The sequence below is a fragment of the Symphodus melops genome (assembly GCF_947650265.1).
Source record: "Symphodus melops genome assembly, chromosome: 23".
NCBI lineage: Eukaryota > Metazoa > Chordata > Actinopteri > Labriformes > Labridae > Symphodus > Symphodus melops.
In genome coordinates this window covers 2,416,339-2,442,411 of record NC_136713.1, presented here as the reverse complement: position 1 = coordinate 2,442,411, position 26,073 = coordinate 2,416,339, and the positions used below count along the sequence as shown (strand labels likewise).

General features: G+C 42.4%; 3 protein-coding genes and 1 long non-coding RNA gene across 4 annotated transcripts in view; 3 read left to right on the top strand and 1 right to left on the bottom strand.

Moving 5' to 3' along the window:
* The window catches only part of LOC306818941 (NLR family CARD domain-containing protein 3-like), a 109,116-nt gene that overhangs the window by 24,933 nt on the left and 58,110 nt on the right, over window positions 1–26,073 (top strand). The gene's annotated exons all lie outside the window — the stretch shown is intronic.
* The window catches only part of LOC306818947 (uncharacterized protein), a 118,398-nt gene that overhangs the window by 40,376 nt on the left and 51,949 nt on the right, over window positions 1–26,073 (bottom strand). The gene's annotated exons all lie outside the window — the stretch shown is intronic.
* Window positions 1–26,073, top strand: part of LOC306818994 — a 38,714-nt gene that overhangs the window by 10,691 nt on the left and 1,950 nt on the right. The window lies entirely within an intron of this gene.
* The window catches only part of LOC306818771 (uncharacterized protein), a 30,708-nt gene that overhangs the window by 2,685 nt on the left and 1,950 nt on the right, over window positions 1–26,073 (top strand). Inside the window, exons 3-8 of the mRNA XM_079336489.1 lie at window positions 142–261; window positions 1,407–1,513; window positions 1,655–3,677; window positions 6,405–6,581; window positions 18,968–19,141; window positions 25,655–25,828. Coding sequence (XP_079192615.1) covers window positions 142–261; window positions 1,407–1,513; window positions 1,655–3,677; window positions 6,405–6,581; window positions 18,968–19,141; window positions 25,655–25,828 — 2,775 coding nt within the window. The remainder of the gene's footprint in view (window positions 1–141; window positions 262–1,406; window positions 1,514–1,654; window positions 3,678–6,404; window positions 6,582–18,967; window positions 19,142–25,654; window positions 25,829–26,073) is intronic.

Sequence of the window (26,073 nt, the reverse complement as noted above, 5' to 3'; positions counted from 1 at the left end):
TGATCTTCTGTGTGTGCAGGTTGATCATTAAACACAAGAACATCACCTCGTCTGGGAGCCCAGACTTCTGTGTTGTTGTTGCTGTGGTATCTAAAGATGTATTCATGTGATGGAAATATAACACAAAGTTTGTTTTTGTAGATTTGAGAGGAGCAGACAGAGAGCAGAGTCTCCTGTACCCAGCTGTCTGTCTCTGAAGAGTGATCAGTCCAAAGATGAGTTTCTAGACTTCAGTAAAGAATCTGGACCGTCAGACACAAAGTAAGTCTTCTTACTAACTCTTTGTCTCTTCAGATGTTTCCTTGTAGGGTCGGTCACCTTGTAAAGCTGTAATCTGATCTTATCTGTCTTACAAAGTACAAAGTACATTTATTAGCAGCAGAAGATGGCGCTCAGCACGACCCCTGTGTTCAGGTGACCTTGAAAGGTGTGTGTGTTAGAAAGAGAGGGGAAAGGAAACAGTGTGTGTCTGAAGAGGCTGGATCACAGTCTGTAACTCACACACAACTCTGGAATAGTTTCCTCCATCCCCAGGAGCCAGTGGCTGAATTTATGTTAGTCAGTGTTTACACTGGTCTCCCTGATCATGAAGATATGATCCAGATATGACACTAGAATTCACAGAGAAACACACACAGGACGCAGCAGCCCAAATGAACACAACAAATACAGGTTTGACTCTGGTAAAACCAAAGGTGCAGTGGTTGAATAAAATAAAAATATGATCACAGTTTCACATGAATAACTCAGTTATTAAAGCTAAGTGCTCAGACCTATAACTCAGCCTCACTAAACTGTTTGATGAGGGTAGCTAAGACATGCTAAGCTGTGAACTCTGTTACCTACCTCCTTTTCTGTTTCCTTGTTTCCTTATGCTGCACCTTAACCGCCTAATGCTTTATTTGATCTTAATGCACCACTCCACTTTATTCTATTTGATATCACTTCTTATATCTAATCCATCATTGCACTACGCCCACTTTATTCTATCAGTATTCATCCTTTTGCATAGATACCTACCTACCTACCTACCTACCTACCTACCTACCTACCTACGTGATAGGTGTTGCAGAGTATCCCTGCAGTGCATGCTGGGAGTGAGAGTCTTTTGACCTGTTCCCAGTTAAATAACTCATGGTTCTCCAAAGGGACACAGACCTGAATCTTGTCTGGCATTCTGGCAGGCCACTGAGAGAGGAACTGTTGTTCTTCAGTCTTTATGAAAGCAGGAGGGTTAAAACACAAGAAACAATCATCTCCCTGCAGACTATGAGCTGAATCCAAACAGAAGAAAGAAGCTGTTACCTGCTCTCTGTCATCATCTGACTGTTTACATTGTGTTTGATAAATCTTCATATTTTCTACCAGTCAACCATCAGTGTTGTTCTAAAGACATGTCTTCACAGGGGGACAAAGAGGACTCATGTTAGAGAGGAGGAGACGTCCTGTCCTCAGTATGGATCCAGACCAGGAGCTGGACTGCAGACAGTCAGTCAGAGCAGCACTGAACAAAGTAAGACTGTACACCTTCTGTGATCTCCTCAAACACGACTTTTATTGGTCAGTGTCAAAAGTCTAGAAATTAAAACTCTTTTTACTTCTTTTACAAAAACATCTGAAAACAATAATCAGATTGTATCATTATCTCTTTCAGTAGATAGAGGTCAGCAGGAGGTTTTAGATCAACATAAGGTCAGTCTGAGGACGAGATGTGAACATGTGACTGAAGGAAGTGATGAAACAGGAAGTAGAGCCCCCCTCAAAAGGATCTACACTGAGCTCTTCATCACAGAGGGGCAGAGTGAAGAGGCGAACACCCAACATGAGGTGAGACAGATGGAGACAGACTCTAAAAAGAAGACCGTCCATGAGACTCCAATCAAGTGCCAGGACATCTTTAAAGCCTTACCGGACCAACAGGAACCAAAGACAGGAGCTCAACCCGACCAACAGGAACCAAAGACAGGAGCTCAACCCGACCAACAGGAACCAAAGACAGGAGCTCAACCCGACCAACAGGAACCAAAGACAGGAGCTCAACCCGACCAACAGGAACCAAAGACAGGAGCTCAACCCGACCAACAGGAACCAAAGACAGGAGCTCAACCCGACCAACAGGAACCAAAGACAGGAGCTCAACCCGACCAACAGAAACCCATCAGAGTGGTTCTGACAAACGGCGTGGCTGGTGTTGGAAAAACCTTCTCAGTGCAGAAGTTCACTCTGGACTGGGCCGAGGGCTCAGAGAACCAAGACGTCAGTCTGCTGATCCTGCTTTCATTCAGGGAGCTGAACTTGGTCAGAGATAAGCGCTACAGTCTTCTTGAGCTTCTCCGTGTTTTCCATCCAACATTACAGAAGGTGGCAGCAGAGACGCTCGCTGTCTGTAAACTGTTGTTCATCTTTGACGGCCTGGATGAAAGCAGACTGTCATTGGACTTCACAAACAGGGAGGTTGTGTCTGATGTCTCACAGAAGTCATCGTTAAACACACTGTTCACAAATCTCATCAAGGGGAATCTGCTCCCCTCAGCTCTCATCTGGATCACTTCTCGACCTGCAGCAGCCAATCAGATCCCTCCTTCATGTGTCGACAGGGTAACAGAAGTACGAGGCTTCACTGACGCCCAGAAGGAGGAGTACTTCAGGAGGAGGTTCAGTGATGAAGATCTGTCCAACAGAATCATCTCACACATCCAGACATCCAGGAGCCTCCACATCATGTGTCTGATCCCGGTCTTCTGCTGGATCACTGCCACAGTTCTGGAGCACATGATGAACACAGAGCAGAGAGGAGAGCTGCCCAAGACCCTGACTGACATGTACTCACACTTCCTGCTGGTTCAGACAAAGAGGAAGAAGAACAAGTATGGTGAGGGACATCAGATGAGTCCACATGAGCTGACAGAGGCTGACAGGGAAGTTCTTCTGAAGCTGGGGAGGCTGGCGTTTGAACATCTGGAGGACGGAAACATCATGTTCTACCAAGAAGACCTGGAGCGGTGTGGTCTGGATGTCACAGAGGCCTCGGTGTACTCAGGAGTTTGTACAGAGATCTTCAAAACAGAGTGTGTGATCTTCCAGAAAACAGTCTACTGCTTTGTTCATCTGAGCGTTCAGGAGTTTCTGGCTGCAGTCTACATGTTCCACTGTTTCACCAACTGGAACACAACAGTACTGAGGATTTTTCTGGGACAAACACATGTAGATTCAACTCTTGATGTTCTCCTAAATAAATCAATGAAGAAATCCCTTCAAAGTCAGAACGGTCACCTGGACCTGTTTGTTCGCTTCCTTCATGGTCTTTCTCTGGAGTCAAACCAGAGACTCTTAGGAGGCCTGCTGGGTCAGACAGACAACAGTCCAGGAATGATCCAGAGAGTCATCAACAACCTGAAGGAGATGAACAGTGATCATATCTCTCCTGACAGAAGCATCAACATCTTCCACTGTCTGACGGAGATGAAGGACCTCTCAGTCCATCAGGAGATCCAAGAGTTCCTGAAGTCAGAGAACAGATCAGAGAAGGAACTCTCTGAGATCCACTGCTCTGCTCTGGCCTACATGCTGCAGATGTCCGAGGAGGTTCTGGATGAGTTGGACCTGAAGAAGTACAACACATCAGACCAGGGACGATGGAGACTGATTCCAGCTGTGAGGAACTGCAGGAAGGCAGAGTAAGTCCAGATGTGATGAGCATTATAAATCAGTGTCATGTACTAATAGTGCTGGATGATATGACCTCAAATCAATATCACCACTCATTGAACATGTGACCTCAGTTTAGATTAATAAAAGATGATTTAGTTTTAGTATTTTCCCCTCATAGTTCACTGACATGGTCTCTACTGTAAATGTGCTCCACTATTAAAGCTGGGATATGTTTCTAATGAAGGAGTGAATATCTGATGAACTATCGAGTGGTTATTAAGTGAATATTTAGAATTGTAATCAAATCATCTCTTGAGATGAAAACCACACATTTTAGTTTTAAAGGAGAAATTAACTTCTCTAACAGAGAAACTTTTTTCTTCAGTGTTTTCATTTGACTTGTTTTTGTTGGACGTCGTCTTCCCTGAAGACAAAATGTGTTCAAACTTCCAGGTCGTGGATTGGACGTGTCTTCACGTGACTCTGTCCTGAAAATAATTAAAATAATTGACATGGGCGAGATGACATCGATTAATTGTTCTGAAAGTCAGTTTGTAATAATGCTAAATTAATTTCCCAGCCCTATGTAATAATTTAATAAACTAAAGTAAATCCTCTCTGTTCAATAAAAACTGTTCCTCTGTTAATGTTCAGCAGAAACAGTCAGTGGTAGTTTTTTTCAGACGTGATGTTTTTGAGGTTTTTGTCCTGAGTTCATAAATGTTTTTGATAGTTGTTTTGTGAACACATTCAGGAGAGAATTCCCAAAGAAGTGACTGAGATGTGTGATAGTGTTAATCCCTGAAAAGAGAGATATCAGATGCTGTGAGCGCCCCCTTCCAGCCTCTGCAGGCATTACTAATCAATCATGAGCATCATCTCTGAACATGTCAGCAGGTAGATCACAGATAAAGTGTTCTTACAGGAGATCCTTCACCTCACTACATTTGATTCTTGGCTGACTTGTTTGATTTCTGGATCATTCTGCAGCAGTCTCTGTATTTTCACCTTTATAGAAGTGAGTCAGACGGCTGGAGAATGAGATGGTCCTCCTCCAGAGTTACTGTTCAATGACTTTCAAATGGTTTTCTACTGCAGAGAGAGTCCTCTGAATAGATCCCACTTTAGATCACTATAGACATGAGCTCATCCTAAATCAAACTCCATGTGTTTCCATGTGTAACCCTCCTGGATAAATGCACGTCTTTCTAGGTTCTGGAGGAGCGAGGTTCTGAGCACAGTAACCATACACTACACACACACACACACACACACACACACACACACACACACACACACACACACACACACACACACACACACACACACACACACACACACACACACACACACACACACACACACACACACACACACACACACACACACACACACACACACACACACACACACACACACACACACACACACACACACACACACACACACAGTTTAGGGAACAGCAGCTTTGTTTGAGTCAAATCAGGATTTTGACCTCTAAATGAAATCATGAGCATGAATGATGTTTACCTTTATAAGTTCGAGGATCACTAAATCACATGAACCGGTTTGAATGACTTTGCAAAGCCATAACTTGTTTGCTAACAGGCAGAAAAACGAGCATAATGAAGTGAGCAGCTGGCTGACTGAGACATGTGAAGTGCAGCTTTTTAAGATGACACACACTTTCATGACTCAGTTTCATGACTTCTACAGGAACTCTTCTCACTCCTAACTGATGAATTATCCTCTGTCCATCTTTATCACTTAGTTCTGTTGTTTATCAACTTCTATATTTAACATGGTGACAACATGGTGACCATCTCTTACTCACTCTGGCTTCATAAAAAAAGAAACTCTCGTCCTGCATGGCAGACTTTTACTTTGCTGCACATCAATCTGCACTGCAAAACTACTGTTGATTTTAGCCAAACAAAACTGCAACAATAAACTCACTGACTTAGTAATCACAGCTCGAGTGTGTTACATCAAATAAATACAACATGAACTGATGAACTAAACCAATAATTATGTTGTTTATGACTCTTTTAACAACTCTTTTTGAGCTGTTTTAACAGCAGGGTTACACATCTGTAACATTTAGTGATAGTACGAATTTCTGTGAATACGTTCAGTTTGGATACACTTTGTAGAGGTGACTTTGCTGTGAGCAGACTACGATCTATTTGGAGAAGCTATGACCATATTTGAAGAGAAGAATGTCATTAGAGGTATTCTAAAAGTATAAATGTATGGCCTCAGTTGACAATGGAATGAGGAATTGTTCTTCAAATAGAGGTTTGACATTGTAAGGGTAAAGGTGATGTGATTCTCCTAACCATGTACAGAAGTATCTAAAGTGGGAAGGAATTTGTGACATCTGTTGTGCTGTATATAAGGGCTCTGCAACAACTAATAAAGTGTCTACCTTTCAGCCTGCACAGAGTCTCAGTGTGTCTGTCAGAGTAGAACCACGGCCGTGATTATGCTGCATTAGTATTCTCCAGTCTGTTGATAGATTCAGCTTTAGGGACAGTTATATTATTCAACCCATCATTTAGTAAATGATTGAAAGATGAAGAATGTGCAGGTTTGAAAAGCAGTGAAGAGACTTTTTGTGTCAGTGAGAGATTCCACTGATGTGTAAAGTTAAGACCAAACAGGACCTGTCAAACTTCAATCATCAGATGTGAGACGTGAATATCAACGCTTCTTTCATGACTATTCATTTTCTATTTTATGTGTCACTACAGACTTTCTTACTGTGGACTCTCAAAGACTCAATGTGACGTTGTGGCCTCAGCTCTGAAGTCCAACCCCTCCCATCTCAGAGAGCTGGACCTGAGCATCAACAACAATCTGCAGGATTCTGGAGTGAAGCTGCTGTGTGAGGGACTGCAGAGTCCAACCTGCAGACTGGAGACTCTGAGGTCAGATCATTGACTGTAATATAGATATGAATATAATAGAAACTGTGTTGACTATGTTTGAATTTCACCCATTCTTGAGAATTGGGAAACATCATGTCCCAGACAAACAAACAACAGCTGTCATGTGGTTTAGCAGCTACTTGTGCAGCAGAACACAAAGTGTTCAGGTTGATGGTATATCCTACAAACATTTGTTGACTCAAAATGGTGTGTCCCCCCCCCCCCCCCCCCCCCCCAGGGTCCATATTGTGTCCCATTTTATTTACTATTTATTAAAATGTTTTGTGTCAAAATGTCATGATACCAAATTTCCCTTTTATGCAGATGACACTATGTTGTACTGTTCTGCTTCATCATTAACAGGTGCCATACAAAAGCTACAATCTGCTTTTGATGCCATTCAGATAAATCTTAATCTTAAATCTTAATGGCAAAACTAAATTGAATTAAAAGGACATACCGCTTCACACTTAATAATATTCAGCTCATGCACGCTTACTTACTAGTGTGTGTGTGTGTGTGTGTGTGTGTGTGTGTGTGTAGGTGTGTGTGTGTGTGTTTGTGTGTGTGTGTGTAGGTGTGTGTGTGTGTGTGTGTGTGTGTGTAGGTGTGTGTGTGTGTGTGTGTGTGTGTAGAGGCTGGATCACAGTCTGAAACTCGTGCACAACTTGTGAATAATGAAGTTGAACACTAGAAGCCAGAGGCTGAATTTCTGTTAGACAGTGTTTACACTGGTCTTCCTGAACATGAAGATATTACCCGGATATAACGCTAGAGTTCACAGAGAAACACACACGGGACAAAGAGCTTTTAAACTAGTCAAACCAGAGACGCAGTGGTCAGATAAGAAGCAAATATTATCTTCACAACTTCACATGAATAACTCAGTTATTAAACACACTCTCTAAAGCTCACTGCTCAGACCTGATTCAGCCTCACTTGTAAAGCGTTTGTCTGCGGTTGAGGAGGGGAAAGGTCCCACCATGAAATCAGATCTCCACTCTGTTTCCGTGCAGATGAGTTGGATGGCGGCGGCGGTTCCCAGAGGATGAGTAGGATCGGTGTGTTCTCTGTCGAGCGAGGCGATCTCCGTGGTTGTCCTGTTCATTGCAGGATGGAACCAGACGTGATCTTTACACTCTCTAAATACTGTTTTTAATTCGCTCTATGAATAAGACGCTCTCTGAGAATCTCTGTCGAGATGCGTTCATAGGATGATGCAAGCTGGGGATTCAGAACACTGTCATTCCTTGAGGCCTCGGGTTGCCTGCACGCCAAAACATTGAAAGAAAGAGCAGCGTGCTGTGAAGCAGGAGTAGACTTGTGTCTCTGGATGCTGGAAGCATTTGAAGAGAGAGAAGAATGGGAGACGACTGCTTTTATTCACCCTAAACTTCACACCTATGTGTTAGGTGTTGCAGAGCATGCTGGGAGTAAGAGTCAGCTAAATAACTACTATTCTGGCTGTTCTCAATAAACACAGTGCTTTGTTATCCATTGAGCTTTTAGAGAGAGAGAGAGAGAGAGAGAGAAATATCTGAACTGTCAGCTCTACAGAAGACGTGTAGAACGATATTTTAATGCAACATGAATTATATCTGTAGAAGCTTAATCAAATACTAAGCTTTTGTTGATTGTTTAACTCCCAGGAGTGACCTGGATGACGCGCTGTTTCCTTGTGTGTTGCGTCAAATAACTTTCCTTCAGACGTGTCATTCTTTCGTTTCCACGTTACATTTATTAATAAGCACCATGTGCAAAGAAAACACTGTCCAACAGGTTTGTTACCGATCATAAATCCATACACACAGATTCAACACAGCAGGTCCTTACTTACTGCATGCCGCTTCAGTGGTCAAAAACCATGAGCCCTTCCAGGGTCAAACAACAACATCCTGTCTGATGACAAATGTCATACTCATATCCATCCATCCATCCATTTTCTACCGCTTATCCGGGGTCGGGTCGCGGGGGCAGCAGTCTAAGCAGAGACACCCAGACTTCCCTCACCCCAGACACCTCCTCCAGCTCTTCCGGTGGGACCCCAAGGCGTTCCCAAGCCAGCCGAGAGACATAGTCTCTCCAGCGTGTCCTGGGTCTACCCCGAGGCCTCCTCCCGGAGGGACATGCCCGGAACACCTCCCTAGGGAGGCGTCCAGGGGGCATCCGGACCAGATGCCCGAACCACCTCAACTGACTCCTCTCGATGTGGAGGAGTAACGGCTCTACTCCGAGCTCCTCCCTGGTGACCGAGCTCCTCACCCTATCTCTAAGGGTGCGCCCAGCCACCCTACGGAGGAAGCCCATTTCGGCCGCTTGTATCCGAGATCTCGTTCTTTCGGTCATGACCCAAAGCTCATGACCATAGGTGAGGGTAGGAACGAAGATCGACTGGTAAATCAAGAGCTTCGCCTTTCGGCTTAGCTCCTTCTTCACCACGACGGACCGATACAGCGACCGCATGACTGCAGACGCCGCACCGATCCGTCTGTCGATCTCGCGCTCCATCTTCCCCCCACTCGTGAACAAGACCCCGAGATACTTAAACTCCTCCACCTGGGGCAAGGACTCCCCACCGACTCGAAGAGGGCAAACCACCTTTTTCCGGTCGAGAACCATGGCCTCAGATTTAGAGGTGCTGATCCTCATCCCAGCCGCCTCACACTCGTTAGCGAACCGCCCCAGTGCACGCTGGAGGTCCGGGTTCGATGGAGCCAACAAGACCACATCATCTGCAAAAAGCAGAGACGAGATCCTGTGGTCCCCGAACCGGACCCCCTCCGGCCCCTGGCTGCGCCTAGAAATTCTGTCCATAAAAGTAATGAACAGAACCGGTGACAAAGGGCAGCCCTGCCGGAGGCCAACGCGCACCGGGAACAGGTCCGACTTACTGCCGGCAATGCGAACCAGACTCCTGCTCTGGTTGTACAAGGACCGGACCGCCCTGAGCAAAGGGCCCCGAACCCCATACTCCCAGAGCACCCCCCACAGGGAGCCGCGAGGGACACGGTCGAATGCCTTCTCCAGATCCACAAAGCACATGTGGACTGGTTGGGCAAACTCCCATGAACCCTCGAGCACCCGCTGGAGAGTGTAGAGCTGGTCCAGTGTTCCACGGCCAGGACGAAAACCGCATTGTTCCTCTTGGATCCGAGGTTCGACAATCAGCCGGACCCTCCTCTCCAGAACCCTGGAATAGACTTTACCAGGGAGGCTGAGGAGTGTGATTCCCCGGTAGTTGGAACACACCCTCCGGTCCCCCTTCTTGAAAAGAGGGACCACCACCCCGGTCTGCCAGTCCAGAGGCACTGTCCCCGACCTCCATGCGACGTTACAGAGGCGTGTCATACTCATATAGGCTGCGTTAAGCAACCCAACAGTGACACCTAGTGACATGAAAACCACAGTTCATCCTTAACACAAAAATGGCTCTTACACTCCAGCCCCTAATTGTTAGGTACAGGTGGAGCTAACAATTCACAAAAAAAAAAAAAACAAGAGCCATAAACAAAAACGTTATTAATGCGTTATCATTAAACGTCTTCAGCTGCATTTAATAAACAAAGTTTGGTAACTGGTCTTTCCAACACATTAACCTTTGTTTTAAGACGAACGGACCGAACAACACCATGTTTGTCACTCGGCCAAGCAGCCAAGAACCACGAGGGGCCGTTGAATCCATGACTATGACAATGTCTCCAGACATAAGACTCCTTTTTTCTCTGTTCCATTTTTGACGCTCTTGAAGCAGAGGGAGGTACTCTTGAACCCACCGCTTCCAGAATAGATCTGAGATGTATTGCACCTGTCTCCATCTTCTTTTTGTATACAGGTCCTGTTTCACAAACAATCCAGGTGGTAAAACAGGTTTGCCTTTCAGGAGGAGGATGTGATTTGGTGTAAGAGGTTCAAGGTCATTGGGATCCTCAGACAGCTGGGTGATTGGTCGGTCATTTGATATGGCCTCAACTTCACAGAGAACTGTTTGAAGGCTGTCATCATCCAATTGCTGCTGGTGTAACACAGATTTTAAAACACGCCTTATTGTTCGAATCATGCGCTCCCACACTCCGCCAAAGTGAGATGCTCCTGGAGGATTGAATTTCCAGTCCACTCCAGCTGGAATTAGAACTCTTTGGATCTGGTCGTGTTTAAGTGCAGGAAGAGCCTCCTTCAGTTCCCTATTTGCGCCCACAAAATTGGTGCCATTGTCAGACAGCATATAAGAAACTTGGCCTCTTCTAATTATAAATCGCCCCAAAGCGTTTATACATGCATCTGTATCCAGTGAGTTTGAACAGCTCTGCTTGCTAAACAGGTAAAGATCACTCCATAACGTTTACACAGGTGTTGGGGATTTTCAAGAGCGAATACCTGACCAACGGTTATGTTGGGTTTTATGGTGTAACATTTAGTTGTCAAAATAAATTTAATAATTAGGTTTATTTAATTATTAATCTAAATCAATAATTGTTATTAAACTGCATTTAATAAACCGCGGGGCACCACCCTGTAAACAGGGAACAACCAAAATATTACAAAATATCAGTCTCAAAATTAGTTAATCAAATACTAATATCATTAATAATTAATAATCTGTATTTAATTGAAGGTGTGAAATCCGAACACAAAGCCCTTTCACCCAGCCTAAGTCACAAAGCAAATTCACAGTGATCACAAACAACGACTTTTTAAGATATAATAGAATTTATTTAACAAAGCAACATCAAGTTAATTAATGAAACTCAATCAAACAAACAACTATTATAAACCAAACTACAGGTAACAAACAAAACAAACAAGCGTGGCACATGTGTGTGTGTGTGTGTGTGTGTGTGTGTGTGAGAGTGAGAGTGAGAGAGAGAGAGAGAGGGAGAGGGGGAGGGACAGACAGAGACAGACACACAGCGATCAAAAATGGCGGCGACCACGCGTGGTCACGTGATGGCGGACACAGAACGTGATCTACGTTTCTGCAGCGTCTGGAAAGCCACAGATCTCTATGTGTGTGCGTCTACCGAAAGGTGTGTGTGTAAAGGCGAGAGAGCGAGAGAAAACAACGCACCTCGACAGCTAAATCTCGGACTGGAGCTCACCACAAGTCAGAGCATAGGTTACTTCACTTATCAGAAGCCAGTGGCCGGATTTGTATCAGACGGCGTTTACACTAGTCTTTCTGATAGTGGGTCTATTACCCGGTTATGACGTGGGAGCTCACAGATAAACACACGGGACACAGCGGCACAAATAAGGAGAACAAAAGAGATTTTACTCTGGTAAAATCTAAGACACAGTGGTCAAACGCCAAGCAAATATTATCACCGTTTCACAATAATAACTCAGTTATTAAACACACTCTCTATATCTAACTGCCCAGACCTAGCTAAGCCTCACTTGTAACCGTTTGTCCACGGTTGATGAAAGGAGCAAAGGGGGTCCTGGAACGATCTTCCTGCAGTTGTTTGGTGATGGTAGCGCGTCCCAGAGGGTGAGCAGGGCCGTCGTGTCCTCCGTCGAGCGAGGTGATCTCCGTGGATGTCCTTTCTTTAAAGGACGGAACGAGACGTAATCCTTACAGTCTCTCTCAATACCGTTTCAATACGGGAGAAATAAACGCTCTTCTTTGGAGATGCGTTCAAGTGGATGATCTAAGCTCGGAATTTCGGACGTCGGTGTGCTTCAAGGCCTTTGGATTAGCTGCGCGCCAAAACTTTTAAACAAAGAGAAGCGTGCTTGAAACAGGAACAGAGTTGGGTATCCCCGGACGTCGCCAGACGACGTATGAAAGAGGAAGAACAATGAAGCATGGCCAGCTTTATACCTCCCAGACTTCACACCTATGTGTTAGGTGTGGCAAAGCATTCTGGGAGTACCTGCAAGGCATGCTGGGATAAAGAGTCTTTTGTTGTAGTTCTCCAAACGACACAGCCTGAGCTTTGTCATTCTGGCTGGACCCCAACACAGGCTTCTCCCTCTTTTCACCTCGATTGGTCCGAAATAATCGATACCGACACTTGTAAAAGGAGGTTGATCAGGCAAAATCCTTTCCAATGGAAGATCCGCCATCTTTTGCTCACCTGCTCTCGCTGCATGGAGTCTGCACGTCCAGCAGTCATTTATGACTTTCCTTATCACTGAAGGAGCCTTTGTAATCCAATACTTTCTCCTAAGTTTGGATAGTGTGTGGTTTCTACCACAATGCCCCAGTTGCTGATGAATGTGTCTCAGAATAAGAGTTGAAATGTGCTGGTTCTTTGTGAGGATAAGCGGGTGCTTAACTTCTTCTGGTAAAGCTGACCTACTAAGTCTTCCTCCGACTCTGAGCAGACCATCATCCAGGAAAGGATCCAGTTTGTAAATAGAACTTTCTTTCCTGACTGCTGACCTTCCAGATGAGAGAGCATCAATTTCTGCCTTAAACTGCTGCTGCTGAGCAAAGCGCACAATTGCAATTTCTGCTTCACAAAGATCATCAACGGAGATGTTCTGACACCAAAATGATCTTTTAACCTTCTTCATCTCCAACTGTGCATGATTGGATTGATCGAGTGGATCAGAGGCCTGCAACTCCTTTCTCCTTTGACATAACTTCAAGAGGATACCCTTGACTTTGAGGAACCAAGCAACAGCAACTTTGAGCCTCCTCCAGTCTGAGAAGTATGTAATTAGTTGATTAGTCGCATTAGACAAGTCCGTGGTAATTACTGTATTCACAGTGAAATCCTTTTTTACTTCCGGATCATCCAATGGAATGCTGATTTCCATGATATTTTCTGGCCAATATCTTTCTGGCTTCCAAAGAAAGCTGGGTCCTTTAATCCACCTGCTGCCAATCAGTAGATCAGTGACTTTCCTGCCTCTTGAAGTGTCATCTGCAGGATTATCTTTGGTGTTTACATACTTCCATTGGGACACCTTTGTAGCATCTCTGATGGTTGTTACCCTGTTAGCCACGAAAGTGTGAAAACGCCTGTCCTCATTCATTATATACTTCAGCACCGAAGTGCTATCTGTCCAGAAGACTGAGTCTTCCAAGTGCAACTGCAACTCTGCTCTCAACATTTTGTCCACACGAACAGCAAGAACTGCAGCGGTAAGCTCCAGACGTGGAATGGTGACGGGCTTGAGTGGTGTTACTCTTGCTTTCCCGAGCAGGAATGCCACGTGCACATTTTGTCCACTGCTGCAGTACTGCTGCAGTATGTCACTAGGCAAGCTTTCATCCCACCCAGAGTTTCTCCTGCAAAGCTCCTGCAGCAAAACTTTACCCGGCAGAGTGACTGGTGCTATAAACCCCAAAGGGTCATATACTGAACTAAGCATAGACAGCATGCCACGTCTAGTGAAGGGACTTTGTTTCACCAGCATCCTGAACTGGAAGGCATCACTCTCCATGCACCACTGGAGACCAAGAGCTCGCTCCAAAGGAAGTTTGTCCCTATCCAAATCCGCTCTGTGATTGTCTGGGACTGTCCTCAGCACCCTTACTTACTGACCCACTTAGTCAGACAGAATCCTCCTCTTTGACAGACAGCTGTAAGATGTTTGATCAACTGAATTGCTTCTTCTTCTGAGGATGTGCTCTTCAAACAGTTGTCGACGTAGAAGTTTTGATTTACCGTTTGAATCACATCAGCAGGGCAGAATGCTCGACCATCTTCTGCTGTTTTCCTGAGAGCATAACAGGCGCAGCTTGGGGATGAGACAGCTCCGAACAGGTGGACAGTCATCCGATACTCTGCAATTTCGTGACTCAAGTTACCCTCAGGCCACCACAGGAAACGTAGATAATCTTTGTCGGTTTCTGCAACATTAACCTGATAGAACATCTGCTGTATATCTGCCATTAAAGCTACAGGCTCTTGTCTGAACTTTGTGAGCACTCCAAACAGACTACTTGTAAGGTTAGGACCCTGAAAGAGTTTGTTATTTAACGATCTTCCCTTGAATGTTGCCCCACAATCAAACACCACTCGCAAAGTGTTCTTTCTGGGATGGTAAACGCAATGATGGGGAATATACCAGACCTTTCCCTCCTCACACTTCAACTGATGCTGAGGTATTTCCTCAGCATATCCTTTACCAATGATGTCATTGAAGAAGTTTGTATACTCCTGGTGAAACTGCTCATCTTTCTCAAACCTTCTTTTGAGTCCAAGAATTCTTTGCTTGGCCACTGCTATATTATTTGGGAGCACAGGTTGCTCTTTCCTAAAAGGCATTTTCAGGCTGTAATGCCCATCCACCAGCTTTGCTGAATGACTGAGAATCTCCAAAAACTTCATGTCTTCTCTTGACATGTGTTCTTCCTCCACATTCTTGTCATTGAAGTCATGGTTATACTGGGCAGTCAGCATCTCCTCTAGTTTGCAAACAGCAATCCTATTAACCATTGCAGAGGGAAATTCTGCTTCCATGGCACCACTGTTTCCATTCAGTGGACCATTTACCGACCATCCCAGCACAGTCTTGATGGCATACGGGCCATTCCCGCAGCTGTTGACGATTTCCCATGGTTCCAATAACGTGGGAGCATTTGTGCCAATTAAAAGGTCGACATTTTTGTCAATACTTGGGATGTTCACCTTTTCTAAGTGTGGCCATTTGTCGAGATCTTCCTGCGTCACTATGTCATCAGCTGTCACTGGCATTTTTTCCTGTGTGAAAACATCTGGAAGCACATAAAAATCATTGCTTTCAAGGCCAGCCACCTTCAAACCTGTCAATGAGTAAGGGGTCTTCACCATTTCTTGCCCCATTGTTCGTAGCAGAAAGCTGGTTTGTTTACCTGCAGCATTCAACTTCTTCACGAGATGTTCAGAGCAGAATGTGGCAGAACTGCCAGGATCTAAGAAGGCATATGTTGTTACTGTGTGATTACCCTCTGAAGCCTTTACCTTTACAGGAAGAATAGATAGAGCACACTGGTCCTTTCCAGCCCCTGTATGTCCACATGTTGTGACTACACTAGGCCGTTCATTGCACACTCCACGTTGCTGCTCCCGAACTGCATGCCCTTTTATATGCAGCAAGGTTGGGTGAGTTTGGCCACAGATTTTGCACACTAATCTTTTCTCACAGTCACGACTCATGTGACCTACGGATAGACATGCAAAACAAACCCCCTTTTCCCGCAGAAACTGGATCTTCTCTTTATGCTTCTTGTCATTAAGCTCCTTACACTCCTCCAATGAGTGCCCACGTGTACAGTAGAGGCATCCAGTTTTTTCGTTCTTCCTTTGACATTCAACTTTTTCAAGTAGATCTGTCGATGTTACAGTGGTAGCAACAATACTTTCTTTCACTCTACCCCTGGGCTGTGCGTTAAACCTGGTAAGAGGTTTTGTCCCGGCAGCACCAAACCCGGGTCCTGTATGTTACCGAACAAGGGGTCTGAAAGGATTTTGACACGACATTCAATAAATGACACTAAATCATGTATGTGAGCTCTGTCTTCTGTTCTTCCCATAATATCATGAGCTTTGGATCTCCATTGATCTCTCATTTTAAATGGTAACTTTGCAACAATAGCTCTCATATTGACCGGCATGTCAAGCTCTGTTAAGTACTGAAGGTCCTCCATTGCATTGCAGCAACCACGTAGAAACAGGGCATATGCTTGGAGTGTGCTTATCTCTTCCGATTTAATTGAATGCCAGGCCAAAGCCCTCTCCATGTAAGCAGTTGCAATTTTGTAGTGGTTACCGAAATGTTCCTGTATGAGGTTCTTTGCCACTGTATAGCCATCTTCAGGGTCCATATGCAGGCAACTACGCACCAACTCCCGTGGCTGTCCTCTAGTGTACTGCTCCAAATAGTAAAGGCAGTCAGCTTTACTTGCTTTTATTTCCACTCCTTGTTCAAAGGCCTTGACAAACGATCTGTATTTTAGAGGGTCTCCATCGAATGTGGGAATATCTCTAGGCGGCAGAGATGAGAAAAGCTGTTGCTGTACAAGGGCTGCTGTTATTTCATTTTGCTTGTGCATGATGTCAATAATGTCTCCAGTTGAATTTTTATTTATTGTTCGATGATTTCCTGTAGCTTGTCCTTTTCCATCCTTTGATTGAGGCATATTATTTCCTTGTTGTTGTTGTTGTGTATTTGGGGAGTACTGGGAGTTTGTCAAAGTTTGCAACATTTTAACAGTTTGTTTTGGTCGCACGTCCATGTATTTTAGTTGATCCGATTTTATTGACGATTCTGTCCAGTGATTTTGTTTAGACTGTTTGAATGCAGGTTCGTACTCCTTTGCCATGGGGCTTAAAGCAATGACAGGTTCTGCCTTCTTCTTTTCCTTTTCAAAGTAAGAGCTCATTCCATTTGAGCCTCTAGAAGAACTGCGAGCATCACAAGCCTGGAGTACTGCTAACTTAGCATTGAAGGCCGCTAAGTCAGCTTTCAGGTCAAGCTCCTCTTTTCTCCTCCTCAGCTGCTCTCTTGTTGTTGCTCTAAAGCGTGTCTTTCCTTTAACGCCGCTTGTCGAGCGAGAAGTGCAGCTCTATCTGCCTCAGCTTTTATTCGTGCAGAGGATGTTGTGCTTGAGTTAACACTTCAATGACTCCTTTGACTTGAGCGTTTACTACCTACGTTTGACACACTGTCCTCAGGACGGACATCATCCTCCACATGTGTAACATTTCAATGTGCATTTAAACCATGACACAAAACCCACCTTTTTGCACTGTCAATACACATCATTTGCCAACATGTTTGCTTTAAACCACGTTTCATGTTTCTCCCTTTCATCACATGGCAAAATGCGCAACAAAGAATCATTGACTAATTTTGCTTCATTACAAACCTTAATTAATTCATCAACAGCATTCTGTACCTCAGTTTTGTCATCATTCAACATTAGATTTTGCATTGTTTTTCTTATGACCCTTGCTTTACTGAGTTTGGATTTTCTTTCATTTTGTAATTGCTCTAGTTTACCAGCAAGCGCTTTAGCAGTGAGTTTAACCACCCGCTTTTCAGTTATTTCAGCACCGCCAGTTATACTGCTAGCTTTTTTAACAGTTGACATATCGTGAACCACAGTCCCTTTCGCAATGTCCGATGCTGCGTTTTCCTCCATGATACAAAGTCACGAGCTCCGTTCAATAGTTCTCCACGCAAAGTCAAGTCACGCAAAGTCTAATGTCAGTCAGAATTGACTACCAATGCATTGGATTTAGTAGAGTCATGTGTGCACACATCTTAAAATGGCCATAAACAGTGTAGCGCTACAAATACCTCTACAAACGCTGCGTTGGGCACCGTGCGGTGCTCCAGTAAGATGCTCCACCTAGCATTAGCTCGAGTCCCACGATGATTGCAGACGTGGCCGAATCCCGACAGCTCCCCAGTCCTCCCGCGACTCGACGACGTCCTGCCCGACAGCTCCTCGTTCCGTCCGCAGTATGAAACGACCTCCACCAGGTAACGATAGCCAACACTGCACTTTGCTACCGGTAGCTCTCCATGTCGCCTCCGTTGCTTGACAAACGCGCCCAAGTTGTTCCAAACAAAGTTCCAAACGGCTGGTTTTAATGTAGAAGCTTAATCAAATACTAAGCTTTTGTTGATTGTTTAACTCCCAGGAGTGACCTGGATGACGCGCTGTTTCCTTGTGTGTTGCGTCAAATAACGTTCCTTCAGACGTGTCATTCTTTCGTTTCCACGTTACATTTATTAATAAGCACCATGTGCAAAGAAAACACTGTCCAACAGGTTTGTTACCGATCATAAATCCATACACACAGATCCAACACAGCAGGTCCTTACTTACTGCATGCCGCTTCAGTGGTCAAAAACCATGAGCCCTTCCGGGGTCAAACAACAACATCCTGTCTGATGACAAACGTCATACTCATATAGGCTGCGTTAAGCAACCCAACAGTGACACCTAGTGACATGAAAACCACAGTTCATCGTTAACACAAAAATGGCTCTTACAATATCCATATTAAAGATATTGTCTTATATCATGTTTGAATATATATCCATATATCTTAAATACTGGATATATCTCCCAGCCCTAATCTGCCGCCAAGACAAGACACGTCCAGTTACATCTCTAATATTTCTCTGACTCTGATCACTGTTGGAAATATTTGATGTAATGTAAGTACTCAACAATAAAAAGATATATAACATGGGTTTAGTCCATTTGAAATGAATTCAGATATTTAAATGTAAAGATTCTAATAAAATTCACCATATTGTACGTTTCAATCTAAGAATGATCAGGAAGTACAAAAACATGAATGAATCACTATGAAGTCCTTCAATGTGTGAATGAACAGATGATGATCACATCAGTGTGTTCATGTGGACAACATCACACATTCATCTATAAAGCTCACTGTCATTTACATTTACTTCTTTTATTCTTTATTCAGATTGAGGGGCTGCAGTTTGTCAGAGATCAGCTGTTCTTCTCTGGCCTCAGCTCTGAAGTCCAACCCCTCCCATCTCAGACAGCTGGAGATGAGCAACAACGACCTGCAGGATTCAGGAGTGAAGCTGCTGTGTGATTATCTGCAGAGTCCAAACTGCAGACTGGAGACTCTGAGGTCAGATCACTGACTGTAATATAGATATGAATATAATAGAAACTGTGTTGACTGTGCTTGAATTTCACCCATTCTTGAGAATTGGGAAACATCATGTCCCTGACAAACAAACTTAAAAATACCACTTACAAATGAACTTATTCCATTTTTTAATGAAAATCCCTTTAAAATATTTTTATGATGAAACTAATTTGAAATCCCAAATGTTGGTTCTGATTTCTTTGTTTCATGTCTAAACCTGCCCGATGGCAGAAAACAATTTAAAACTTGAAAGTATTTAAAAAAGAGTCAAACTCTTCAAACTATAAAACCTTCTGATAATAAAGGTGTAAAATACTATTATAGTCATCGACACTTTAACATGTTGTTTTTAGGAACATTTGGACCTGTTAAAGTTGTGTCCCAGATTTGAGTCAACTCTGTCAGACTTTTACAGAAACATCAAATAATCAGACATAAAAAGAGGTGAGCTACAACATGAAGGACCCCCGTCTTATTCCTGCTTTTAAAAAGGGGGGGATGCTGTTCAAACATGGTTCACATTTTGATTTGTTGAGAACTTGATGAAATGATTTTACTATCAGCTGTGTCTCTACTCGGCCTGTAACGCTACACAAACATTTGGGTTGGGTACGGTTCTCAGTTCTGAAGATTGGGTTGGGTACATTTTGGGTCCAGTAAGGGACCTGATGCAACACTTTCTTTTTCTTTATCAGGAACATTTACAACTTCCCTTTTACACATTGTCTTAAGTTCAGCATGGACAGTTCAGACTTCACCTGCTCAGGTTTCTTTTTCATGACATTTTAAATGAAACATTCAAAAATAACATTAAATCAAATATACTTATAACCAAAAGAGTCTCCAATCAATAAAAGAAATGAATGAAATAAAATCATCCATATAGCCTATAGTATAAATAAAAAGATGTGTTTTAAATGACAGAGACAAACACCGACACCTTTCTGTTTATGAAGTCAGCACTTTTTAGAGCACAAAATAAAGCTGGGACAGTTTCATCTCACAACTATTCATATTTCCCTCTGTCAATATAAGAAGCTGTAAAAACACAAAGTCCCATTCTGCATGTAATCCACTGTAATAAAAACAGCAGTGGTGTTTGTTATGTCTTTGGCCCGTTCAGAATTATTATCAAGAGGCTGTTTAAATGCAAAGGAGACTTGGCTTTGCTCCACACTCTCTTTGTTCCTGCTTGCAGTGATGTTCACGTTGGCGTGCTATCTCTTTGACAGCTTTAACACTTTTTCCCCCAGAGAATTCTAGAAGTGTTGCCAGTCAGCGCCAGCCTTTTTCACCATTTTCACCAGTCTTTCAAGACCCACAGAATATTTTGTTCTTTGAATATGTAAATATTGAACACATCCAAAGAAAGATCAGAGCTTCTGCCTTCATATACGAAAAACTATTTTATTCAAGCTTCATTCAATCTTTTTTTATCAGCACTTGAATATCGGCCATTTTCACAAAAAAACAACATTCCGGACAAAAAGCTGAGAAAACAGCACTTTTGTAAAACACATTTATTTTCAAGAAAAAAATGTGATTTTGAGTTTACATTTGGATTCTTTTTACTTTCATTTGACAACTACAGTTATTTTTTAAAATAAATAACTAAAATAAATAAAAATTATTACATAAAATTATAAATTTCCTTTGAATAGTGTAGCACTACAACATTTACAAACTATATTATACATTTTTCTTCTCTTATACACTCAGAAATACTTTGTTTTTACAAACACTTAAATATCATTATTATTTTCAATAATAAAACATAGTTGAACAAAAACTTGATCAAGAAGAGAGACAACTGTGTCTCCCAGGGAAGTGCCTTCTCTACAATAGGGTTTCATGTTGTAACAGTAGACTGTGTCAGAATCACAAAGGATGTAGGATTTGAACCCATATTTGACAGGTTTTTGGGGATTGTACACCCTGAGCGCTCGCCGTCCACGCCACAGAAGCATACCCTCATCAATGCAAATGTTGGTGTTAGGTTGATACATTTGACTGAATTTAGATATAAGGTAATATAAGACAGGGCGGACTTTGTACAACCTGTCAGTGCTATTTGCTGGCCTTGATTCATAATCATTGGAGTGTAGAAATCTCCATATGATTTCAAACCGGTTGCGGGACATGACCTTGTTGAAGTAGGGGGTGGCCAAAATGTCATCTGTAGACCCGTACATTTCAAGGTCAGGCTTACGAATGATATGATCAAGACCAGCAGCATCTTTTAGAGGTCCAGGATTCTCAGTGAAAGGAAAGTATTTAGGCTGCCAGTTCATTTCTTTCCACATCAGACTACCTGGACCAGGACCCATTTTTTTATTCAACAGTGTGATGTGCACTGTTGTGGAATTTTTTCCATTACCAAAGAGTGAAAATAAAGAGTGAGAAGATCTATTCAAAAAGGAACCCCAAGATCGATCTGGTCTCAACGAACATTTATTCGAAGGCAAGATAAGCGTTCGAAGACCCCTCTCTTACACGGTGAGGAGAGAAATAGGCCCCGAGAAAAGGCAAACATGAAAACTTATACATTTCCATCACACTACACAGATCACTCCCCATCACGCCACATAGAGACACTGCCCACCTGGCAGGGCACAATCTATCCCCAAGTGTGAGAAAAGAGACTACATGACTACTTACCATCTCCCAAGGCTGAGAAGGAGATGGAGTCCAGTGAGAAAGAGCCTGGGTGACTCTTCCCACATGTACAGAGTGTGAGAAACAGAATAAAGGGAACGAAATGATGGGAAACAAAACACCCAATATGCTGTGCATGTAGTATTCTAAGACATTTCAGATACATTTTATATGACAGATTCTATGAGACCTTCGTAGTACACATGGAGTAAAATTTTCCATAACAGCACAAAGAGAGGAACGTTATTTTTCAGCCTCTTCATATCATATCTTACCTCTTTCACCTTGGGTAGGTCTGTATAAAGGACACCTGGACCTTGAATCCCTGGACTCTGTGTGTGTAAAAAGTCATACAAATATTCATTTGGTAAATAGTTTGTGTGCAAAATTTATTTTTCATCTCCTCTCAAAAATGAGCAGATGCTCTCGTCTTGTATCGTGTAATAATCATACAATCTTAGTAACAGGTTATCAAACTAAAAAAATACACCATGTTATCATAACTCACCTCTTGCACCTCTGGTGGGTCTGTAAGAAGGAGACCTGGATCTTGGAGACCTGGACTGTGTGTCAGGAAAATGACAGTAAAACATCATACAACCATTCATGTTGTACAAAATGAGAGATAAATTATTTCTTTTTTATATCCTCTCACAAATTAGCAGATGCTCTTGTCTTGTAGTATCTAATAATCATACAATCCAAGTAACATACTATCAAACTAAAAATATGTTATCATAACTCACCTCTTGCACCTACGTGTATGTCTGGACCTTGGAGACCTGGACTCTGTGTCTGGAAAATGTTATACAAAAATTCGTTTGGTACATCGTTTATGTACAAAACTGAGGGATATGTTATTTCCACGTCATGTTATCTCATGAATTAGCAGATGCGTATGCTATTGTAACCCTTCTGGAGTAGTTACAGAATGCTCGGACCAATATTAGGTTCGACTACTAGAGCAGTGATTTATGTACAACGCATTAATAACCACAGACCAGAAAAACAAGTTAAATTGCCGGCTTATTATAGTTAGTTGAACACAGAAGAATAGTTGACATACAGTTAACATAAGATTTTCAATCACTTTATGAAAAAAATGAAATATTCTTCCCTTTCGTTCAAGTGATTTAGTTTATTAATCCCTTTTTAGATTTAAACCTATTGAAAGGATATTATTTTCAACCAAGGTTATTGTTTGTATTAATTTCAAGCTTTATAAATCTATTTGAGTTTACTTTATTCTGAATAAAGTCGAGTTCTTTAGTTTCAAGATTTAGTCCAAGTTTTGTTAAGTTCCCTTTTAAGTTTCAACCATTTCTTATTTTTGTTTGTACCAAACAAAACATTTACACTTCACATAATACCATTACAGCATTAACATGTATGGTTAACAAAAAACAGTGATGTAATACACAAAACTCAAAACAATTCAGCAAAAGACTGAATAACTTGTATATCACAAGTGTCTCTATTCCTTGAATTGTCCTTAATGGTTAATCCGGTGTCTCAGAGAGTCGTCTGCAGTTTTGCAGAGAGATATGGATCAATCCTCCCAGTTTTTTGGTGAAATCTTGCAACATCCAGCAGAGGGCGTTTCACTTCTGTGTGTTGCACAGTTCAAGGGGTCCCTGGGTGGCTCGCCATCTTGTATCTCACACGTGAAATCCAACTCCGGTATTCGCTCAGAATTCCCGGTCCCAACTTTAATGGCCTACCATAACAACCAAATAATATGCATAAACAAATCAAATCATACATCCGGTAGCTTCAAACATCAATAAAAGTCTGTTTTTCAGTTTACTTGGTACTTCATAAGATGGCGCACTCGCCATCATGGCGGCGGAAAAAAATAGCATCACCGGACATTGAACTACAGCATGTGCTCCGTTTAAGCACCAAATTTGACAATGTATATCCACCATTTCAAAATAAAACAACATAAATCTGCTACCTTAGCGTTCCATTTCCATGAAATGACCAATACATGATGACAAAACATTTTTTCATGAAATAAAATACAATTTTAACACTCACCAAGTCCCGTTCGACAGTGTGTAAAACGTCACCAAGTCACGGACAGGTTGAAGAAACAAAATTAACTCCTTCAGAGTACAAAAAATAACTGTATAAACTTTTACTTGTTCTTTCTCTCTATTTTCCTCTGTTTTAAGCAACAGCTCTGCAAAGTCCGTTTACGTATCTCCCTCGTTCAGCAGCAGGAGAAGAACAACCCGGTTGGCTGTGGCTAATCACATGGGTCACGCTGCAACGCGACTCTTCAAAATAAAAGTCTTAACACATTTTTAAACCATTAAAAATAACAACATGAATTCACAAGTTTTTAACCCTTTAACATGTTTTGAAGCCTAAATTAAATATTATATCATGAAATATAGCATTGCTGACAATTTAAATGATTTTTAGCCCATGTTATTCTATTTATTGTCCATTTATCACTTGTAATGCATTTCTTATTGGCTGTTTTTATTAACTAGCTTTAATTGACTGAGGCTTTGTAGACCAGGGTTACACTATCACGGTAAGTCAAAAAATAATGTGATCATATCTTACCTCTTACACGTCTGAATGTAGGTCCTGAATCCCTCCATTCGCTGTCGCCGCTGCTGTCTTCATCCAGATCAGTTTCACGAACGTCAAAAAATGAATTATCAGAGTCTGTATCTATAATTAACTCTAAAGTTTCTCCAGCCGAATATCACCTTGCTGGTGCCGGCATGTTTGTACTGTTCAGCTTTTATCTCATATCTATATGGCTAATGTTTCCTTTTTGACGCGCGTCAAACTCACATATAGACTGATCGAACTCCACCCGCTAGAAAATAAGGACGAAGAAGATTTTCTTTTTGTTTTTTCTCTACTTTCCCGCGGGTGGTCTTGTTTGTTGGTTTTTGGCCTCACAGTACTGCAACTTTTTCACAACATCCGTCCCTATCGTATTTCACTGAAAACACCAATTGACGGAAAATCTCGTCAATGGCGGAGAATGAGTAAATAAGTTGGACGTGTTGTCAACGTACCCGACAGCTTCACTGCTGTCACTCCTGTGAGCGCTCGCTACACTTGAATTGTGCACTGGCACACAGATTTTAGCCCAGGCTTTCTGTCATGAAAAAGACTTTTGGTTCAAGGGTTTAAAAGCATCAGATCCCGACAACAGACGGGTTCAAATCAAGATTGAAATGAAAAAAGTCCTGAGAAGAGTGGAGAGTGACAGCAGGGCACGAGGACAACAGAAGGGAGAAGAGAAGTTTCAGCCACAGTGGCAGACAGCTGGAGCTGGAACACGCTGCAGCTACATTTCTACTTAGATTAAAGACTAGATCCTGGTAAAGATCAAGGTTATTCACAAAGCATGTCAGTCCTTAAGAGAGCTCCTAAAGTCCAAATGTAAGGATGAAGAGTTTCTCCCTCAGAGAAGAAAGGAGGAGAGAAAGGTGACAGCTCTATCACAGCCTCATATTAATATCAAATAGATTCAGTCCACTCTTACAGTTACCAGCATGTTGAACAAACACTTTAGCATCACAATGCTTCAAGACTTCATTGTTGACTGTTATTTTAACATGGGTTTAGTCCATTTGAAATGAATTCAGATATTTAAATGTAAAGATTCTAATAAAATTCAACATATTGTACGTTTCAATCTAAGAATGATCAGGAAGTACAAAAACATGAATGAATCACTATGAAGTCCTTCAATGTGTGAATGAACAGATGATGATCACATCAGTGTGTTCATGTGGACAACATCACACATTCATGTATAAAGCTCACTGTCATCTACATTTACTTCTTTTATTCTTTATTCAGATTGGAGTTCTGCAGTTTGTCAGAGATCAGCTGTTCTTCTCTGGCCTCAGCTCTGAAGTCCAACCCCTCCCATCTCAGAGAGCTGGAGCTGAGTGACAACAAGCTGCAGGATTCAGGAGTGAAGCTGCTGTGTGATTATCTGCAGAGTCCAAACTGCAGACTGGAGTCTCTGAGGTCAGATCACTGACTGTGTCATTCATTTGAATCATTTCAATCCACATCCTCCATTGTTGCACATTTCAGGATTTATATATTTTCAGTATTTGTCTGAATTTAAATCTCTGAATATTTAATGATTTAGGAGATTTCTTATTCTTGAAGTTTCTGAATAATTTCGAGATTTGATGTGAAAATGTTTTTGTGACTCTTTGAAGTAAAGTTGGACAAGGTGCACATGAAGCCTCTGGTTTCCTCTGGTT